Below are 8151 nucleotides of genomic sequence, written 5' to 3' on the forward strand. Positions count from 1 at the left end.
TGTGTGTGTGTGTGTGTGTGTGTGTGTGTGTGTGTGTGTGTGTGTGTGTGTGTATTAACAAGTTATACTGGCTTGTTCGGACGAGAAAAGAATTTTGTTAATGGGCCGACGTGCCTAGTCATCGAGTGTCCTGGAAGCGGTCGTCTTTCCAGATTAATTTTAACCGATAACGGCGAGTTGATGCCATCTCACGCATTTCACGATGTAATAAGTATTATTACGTCTCTGTTCAAAGTGACCTTAAGAATATATTCCTTTTACGCAGCTCGCTTTTGATTCACATTGATTTAGAAATAATTGTGGAGAATTGCGCTTATGTATGACTAACTAAACTTTCTTTTCTAATACTTTTTTATATGTGAAAATATTCAATAGATGTCAATAGGATATTTTATATTACGATTCGCGATTACTTTTTATATTACGGAAAAAGTGCATTTTACATTATATTTTATTGTGTTTATATGTCTTTTTTTATTTTAATATTTATGATAAAAAGAGGACAAATAAATAGGCAGATTATTATTAAAGTTTTATAAACGAAGAATTTTTATTTCTACAAATATTTCTTTTTCTTTTTATAGAAGAGTTATCTAGACGTGTCTTTTATTTATCGGATATTTCGAACGTTTGTTTGTCACAGGTAACGACAAAAAAACCGAAGATAGCGAAAGCACGTCCCTCTCGAACTAGGAGAAAATTAAAAGGATCTCATGAACTCAAAGTATCTTCTGAGATTACTTTGAAAGAACTTAAAGTAATGGTAAGTGTCTTGTTAATACGTTTAGCTATAACGCTGATTTTAATCTTTAACTATCTCATAAGACAAAATACGTTGAGAAATGAGTGATTCGATTGTGGCGATACATTTCTAATTTTGGATAAATTTGGAACCTATTTGTTCTGTAGAAAATCCGATATAAAGATTCAGAAGAATCCAAACCGAAAACTATGAAGAAAAAAAATCGCCAAGGACAATTATTTGCTGAGCGAGAATAGCCTTGCGAAAGAAATCCGAAAAAGTTTATCCGATATCTTGATTTGTTTGCGCTCGTCACCTGCAGAAGCGGGCTCGGGATAATCAATCAATTTGCGGCGCAAGTATTTTACGGCGCGGTCTTATTGTTCGAACCAAAATGGGAAGAGCTGCGTTTGTGCCTGAAGCCGGCCGCCACCCCTCGGCCTGGCTATCTCGGTCCGGTTGTCCGTTCCCCGACTCGTGCTGGAGTCGAAAGAGTAGTAAAGCGTAGTTATGGCTGGTTAGCATATGCTCGGGCCCCGGCAGTGTGCTTAAACTATTAAGCGTATTTATATTGCGAGGCCATAGCCATCTCCTCCTCTTCCTCCCTCTTCTTTCTGGCGGAGCCACTGGCAAAAACCCGAAAGAGCATAAACCTCGCGCTAATAACAGGTCTCCAACTTCTCCACTCCACTTCACTCCACTTCGCTCTACTCAACCTTCCATTTGACTCTTTCTCTCCCGCCTCGATCTCTCTTCATCTCGCATATCTCTCTCTCCGTCTCGCGCGCGATACTCCTCTATCTATTCACTGAGCTCTCCTTCAGGCTCGAATTTTTGTTCGTGTCTCTTTCACCCCGTGGAACACACGTCCCCTTTTAATATCCACCCGCGAGAGAGAGGCGTCAATGGAAATACCGAAATACCCGGTCACTCCTTCTCATTCACTGTCGTTTCTTTTTTTTTTTTTTCTTTTTTTTCATAACTGTGTCTCTCGACTCGATTTCGTCTCTCGACTCGACGGGAGTCAAAATAGATCATTCGATCCGCCGAAATCATGCTTTAGCTACTACAACTCGTGAGAATGAAATTTTATCGCATTACACATTATAATATTAAGGAAAAAAATGATACATTTTGAAAGCGCATAAAATGACGTTTTTGTTCCATTAGAAAATCTCACGGCGTCACGATTCAAGGGTGTCACTGTTCGCGGATTGGTTCTCGCGTTTGACAAAAATGCGAGCGAGTCACGCCGCGCGCTCGTTGCCTTTTTTTACCTCTGCGCAAAAAGCCCGCCGATAAAAATGTTTGAGTTTCATGGTCGAATGCAGTTATGTCGCTAGCGGAGCTAGCGGGCAAGCAAATCGGGACAATAGCGGCCGCCAATTGATCTTCGCCAGCGCGCGGGCAAGCTTTACGTAATCGCGGTGTAACGCCTACGAAGTGACCGTCTGTAAATATTACTTTCCACCACATTCCGTGTCACCAGTTCCATTTTTTTTTCCCCCCCCTCGGTACCGCTCGATCGCCTTTCTTACTCTCATTGCGGGCACGGACGCAATGGCATCGGGACGAAAAAACGTTCGTCCACGCGGATAGCGCGTTCGCGGAAAAATGACGGCCGACAAAAACGTGGCCGAACGGCCGCGGCCGCCGCGTCGGATTTTTCACGGATAGATTGGAAAGCAAATCGCGTACAAGCCGAAGTTGAAAAGAGAGAGGAGGTCGTTTGGTGCTAGAAAGCACCACGTTATCAATTGCAGACGTCGAGATTGTATCCACTAGGTGATTCGCGGTCGCGGTTGTTTCGGCTCCCGACAAGCGGCGCGGCGCGACGCGACGCGGCTATCAGGATCCGTAAATATCAAAAGTTCCTCAACCCCGAGGCAATTTGCCCTCCTGCAATTCGCCACTTCGCAACCTTGTTAAACCCACCTCTATTTATCGCGCTCGTTGAGCGCGCCTTCCTTTAACGAGGAAGCCTCGAGGTTCTTTGACCCTGACCACCTCTTCTTGTTCTCCTCGCTCTCGTCGTTCTCTTCTCTCTGTTGTATGAAGTCCGGCAGACATTTAACGACATGTGAGGATTGCTTTCGATGTAACGTACACTCTCGCTCTCGGAGAGCAAGATCTAGCGACAACGATATATCCACGCCACGACTTATGCCTCCGTTTATTTCAGCAGGGAATAATTTACAGAATGGAATTTATTCTCTTTGTATAAAGTCAAGGAGATTTGACTTGCAAACTTTTATCATCGTTCACCCATCCATACGTTTCTCCTATTCTAATTGTTTATCGCTCTACTTCTCGGCAAGGAATAATTTGACGAAAAGCGATTGTTGTACGTCCAAGTGTATACGCGAGCGGTCGTGCGTGTTCTCACAATCATCTTTTTATACACGACGTCCGCCCCCTTAGTTGCTTTCCGGCGCCCTCGCGACGCCTCTCCTCTCGTTTCTCCTCGTCCTGGGCTCTTCTTCGCTCGGCTCGGTTCAGTTCGGCTCGGCGATCGTAAAACGGAAACCGAGCTACACGTTCTCGCACCGACGCCGAGGACAGGCCAGCGGCGCGAGTTATCCCTCCACGCAACATTACGCGGGTTCCACAAATTAAGCAATTACCGGGGCTCACGCTCGTCTCGCGCACTCTTCCACTTCTAGAATCTCAAATAGCCCCCAACCCCCCCCTCCGCCCCCCCCTCCTTAGTTTTTCCGCACGGCCGCAAACTTCTACGCTTCTACGAGTACTTTCGCGTTCGCGTATTGAAATACGTTTTAGATGTCCTCGGGCATAGCCGCTTCCTGATAGGAAATACAGATGCACGTATTATTAGATTTTTTTTTTAACAAAAATTAATTTTTCTGAAAAATTTCATTATATTACGATTGATCGATGCGCATGTTAGAGATCGGAAAACTAATGAATATCGCTTTTTTTGTTAACTTATAACTCGATTTGATTTTATAAATGAATAAAAGCCGGAACTCTGCATAACGCATAAAGCGTAAGAAAATCAGTCAGAGTCTTCTATTTTATGGGAAGGAAGGAAGTGAAGAAGTTTGATTGGTTCATTTTCTTATTTGTCATGCGTTATGCAAGACTCTGTGTTCCCATCCTTAGATAAGAAAACTTTGTTTTCCTTTCAGACAATGCAAATTTGTGGGGCTGGACCGTACGATCAACATATAATGCTAGGAGAACACGAACTCATTGATGATAGCCTGAGCTTGGCGGCACTCGGGATATTTCCTGGAGCTCTACTTACATTAAAGGTAAGGTTCGATTTAAGTTACGCTATATTCTGCTTTGATTTTTATTTTTCTATAGAATCTTTTATTTATCTTTTATACTTAACAAATGATGTAAGGACATTGCAAATTTAGATAGATTAAGGTTAAATAATAAAGAGCATACAGCCACGACTAAGGATGTAAATAAGTAATTATTATTTTAGTATTTAAAAACATATTATTTAAAAACAATTTCATAACAATAAGTAGACGGTTCGATCAAAATTTGACCCTCTTCAGTACGATAAAATTGAATGCGTTAAACATTAAAACTAAATACGCAAGTCAACTGATAAATGTAGTGATAGCTAGTAACAAAAATTATTCAATATTTAAGTGGCTAATATTAACAAAAATTATTATTTCCTTATGATACAATATTAATCGCAATCGATCGAAGTAGATTAAAGTAACAGTAACAGTAACTACTTATTTACATCCTTAGAGAGTCGTGGCTGTATGCTCTTTATTATTTAACCTTTGTAAATTTATTAGCCACTTCCTAACAATTTTAAATAGATTAAATCGAGAAAAATGAAAGTTGTATAATGTAACGATGAAACGATTGCCACCGAAATGAAGGAAATTAAATTGCGAATTTTCGAAAAGCAACAGACATCTTTTTTATAAAATTATTCATATAATTATAAGAATTCAGGGATACAGCACGCAAATGTCTCTCGAGCGTCCTCGAGATCAATCAAGCGTGCACTTGTGAAGTTTATGTTATAAATCTGCTTTCACATGCAGTACATTGGTAATAATGGCACACATTGATGCACGTAGATCTTTTCGTTAAATAGAAGTACTTAGGATTCTACTTTATCGTGTTTAATGTTTTACGATCCGACGCGGCGCCTCGATGGTCCGTTCACGATGTCTTGATTGTCGTTACAACGATACGTTTGTTCCGCCTGACTAGCGGACAGTGACAAACAGATGCAATTTAGATTTAAGATCTAGCCACTGTTTCCCTTAAGTTCGAGACAATGGATAAGTAACCGGGACCGGCAATGGCTCCCCAGATAACGACGCCAAGACCGGCACGTTTTCACGCCGGGATTAACCGAAAATGCCTTATTTGAGATTAGAAGTGTTAATTGTAGCCCTCTTAGCGCCTCGGGAGAGTGAAGTCGTTAGAAATTGTAGCTTATCCGCAAGCTTACAGCTCCGACGAATCGCTATCAATTCCGCCTGCATGTAGGTGCGAAAAAATTTTTAATGAAAAAATTTTACATTTATATATTTCCGTACTCTCAGCTGATAAGTTAAAGTAAGAAAGTTTATATCTATCATTTACCGAACTGCTAGCTGTTGTGTGTTAACTCGCTGCGTTGCTCAGTCAGAGTCACGTATTTGATTTGTATACGTGAGATACTTGTGACAATGATATCGCGACCATACGTTTATCCGTGCCACATTGTTTTCGCGCTCTTCGTGCGGAACGCTGTCCAACCCTCGCGGGGTTTTTGCAGCCTGGAGCAGCCGTCCGCGGAACGGCGGTCGCGGAGAAAAATCCTCAATGTTCTCTCGTTCGGCGGAATAATTTTCAGGATTTCCAATACATTCCTCGGTTCACAGTCGACTGACTTTATGAAAGCAATTGGTGAGCTGAGCCAGCAAACGTTCAGCACAGAGAGACGGAGTCTTAAAACCGTTAACCCAAGTCGCGCTATTCTACGCTCGGGGAGAACAAAGAGGGCAGGAGGGGAGAAAGAGAGAAAGAGAGGAAGAGAAGGAGATGTGGCCTCCTCGCTGGACTGGTTCACCGCCACCGGTTGCGGTTGCACTAGCTGCGAATTCTAATTGCTATCTTGCCTCGGAGAATCCAGTTTGGTCAACCTGCCGACATTTCTACCGATTGAAACGCTCCAATGGGTTTTGCGGTTTTCAGAAAAATCTCCTTCCCGCATCCCATCCCGCTGATTACCGTCGACGTGACAAAATTTTACGACAAATAATTTATCGCTCTGCTTTTTTTTTTTTAGCAATTTAAATCTCATTGAAGATGAATGCAAGGGAACTGCGGGAGGGAGATTGGGAGGGCAGGGATGGCCAATGGCGTCAGGGCATCACATACAACGTCGAAGGACGTCTTAAAAGCGAATTATATATATAAACCTCATTGAATCGGTCATAGTACAAATGTTCGACTCTCACTGTACACGTTTTGTTCTCACACGGATCTCGTAGTTGATGCTCCGGAATTCTGTACTGTGTGAAATAGCAAGGAATTGTCGATTCCCGTGGTCAGAATATAAGGACGGTGATAAATCCCGAGGCACGCTACCGAGGTCTAGCTGCTTTTAACTATCGTTAACCATAACGTGACTGAAAAGTACATAACGGGCGGGTAATTATTTGCGGTTATGCGAATAACCGGTGGGCTCACTCCCGATGTGCAAGAAGCGCTCCCTCGAGAACGAGATTGTTTCGCGAAATCTTCCGTCGTAAAATCCGCTCGTTTCCGGACGATGAACTTATAATGCGACTCAAAATCGCACAATCGCATAAACCGGAATTAGGTTGTTCCGATCGGCTGTACTCGTACTTAAATCATATCGCTTAGGAAAGACTGCTTTTTGTTAGCCGATTGCTATGTGTTGTTTATTTTGCAATTGTCGAAGTTACTTAATTTCGGGATACATGTACGTGGGAAAACAGTTGAAAACTCCAGGAAATTTTATTTCCTTGTTTCATCTAATTCTTATTTGATCTAAAGAAGCTGCAAAAGCACAATTAATTCGTAGCGGTAGAAATTGAACTTTTCCACTCTTCTTGGGCTCAGTTTTTCATTATCTGGTTAACTTATGGTTTAGTCTCACTATGATAATATGTAAAAATTTGTGTGTTTCTTTCTTTGCTATGGTTAATCCAAACTAATACTTTTATAATGGTATACTTGAAAAGTTATTCACAAAGTTATCAGTTAATTACTGATATTAACCGTAGATGAAAAATACAATTTTTACTTCATTATCAGTCTAATTATATAAGTTAATCGGCAAATGAAAACTCGGACTTTAGACCTGTCTCACGATATCAGACGATACATCGGAATTGTCAGATATTCTATTCGCGGCGGATAGACTGGATTAAAGCGTTTCAGGCAAGGTTAGTCCTTGATTTTGCTACCGGTCCAGCACCATCGCACGCACAATGATCAGGATGACTTGCGGCGTAGATCGGTGATCGAGTGTCTCGCGAGAGATATCAGCTACCGCTCCGTCATCATCCGTGCAATAATTCAAGGTCGTCGAAGTACAAAGTTAATATATCTTGCCACGTATCTACATTATATCACTACCTTTTTTTTCGGCCGATCCGGTTGACCGAAGGAGATCAACGACATTACGTCGCGCGAGGTCGATCGTCTTACTCTTTTCTTTTATGTCACTTTCGCTCTCCCTACTACATTCCCTTTCCACCATCCGGTTTGTTTGCGCGCTTTTATGAGCACGTTACACGTCATGATTAATCGATCTTTCTTCGTCGCGAATGGATCTCTCATCCAAGTAGTCATTGTATTCGGTTTTGGTTGCGCCGTGTGCCGTGAATGTTGTCGCTTTCGAAGCTCAACTGTAAATTGCGACTTGGAATGAACGTTCGAAATTCTTGACGCAGCTTGACGAGGCGGATTACATTTTTGTTCGATTCGCAATTCGCACGTTTTATTCCTGCCTTTTGCAAACAAAAAGTGAACCGTAACCGTCGCGAGAACCGCGTTAGAGGGATAAAGATATTAAAGTAACGGCATGTGCCAAGCTATAATTAACGCACGGCGAGATATTAATGAAGACACGTACGTTCGTTTAGCTTTGATGAAATAAACGTCATAATCGAGGACAAGGACGTTAAAGACGATAAAGAATAGCAACCAAGTTGTGCACAATGTTGGGCACGACTCTCTAGGCTGTTTTTGATCCACCCTTAATTTTTCCCCATTTTTTTGCAATTCCTCGTCAGACCGCTGCTCTTCATGGCTGATCGACCGGGGTCTTTAGAGTCGGTCGGTCGAGTCTCCAACGGGCGGCACCCGCGTTTGATGTCGTGTGACGAATGTCCGCGTTGGACGCGCTCGCCTTCCTCCTCCTTTTCCTCTTACCCTCCCGCCCC

The 8151-nt window shown here is 42.4% G+C and overlaps 1 protein-coding gene across 1 annotated transcript in view; it reads left to right on the forward strand.

The window, feature by feature from the left end:
• LOC108751753 (ubiquitin carboxyl-terminal hydrolase 48-like) overlaps positions 1-8151 on the forward strand; it is a 63795-nt gene that overhangs the window by 34403 nt on the left and 21241 nt on the right. The window contains exons 16-17 of the mRNA XM_018492143.1: positions 644-763; positions 3892-4017. Coding sequence (XP_018347645.1) covers positions 644-763; positions 3892-4017 — 246 coding nt within the window. The remainder of the gene's footprint in view (positions 1-643; positions 764-3891; positions 4018-8151) is intronic.

Source organism: Trachymyrmex septentrionalis, unplaced genomic scaffold (assembly GCF_001594115.1).
Source record: "Trachymyrmex septentrionalis isolate Tsep2-gDNA-1 unplaced genomic scaffold, Tsep1.0 scaffold51, whole genome shotgun sequence".
In the NCBI taxonomy this organism is placed as follows: Eukaryota; Metazoa; Arthropoda; class Insecta; order Hymenoptera; family Formicidae; genus Trachymyrmex; species Trachymyrmex septentrionalis.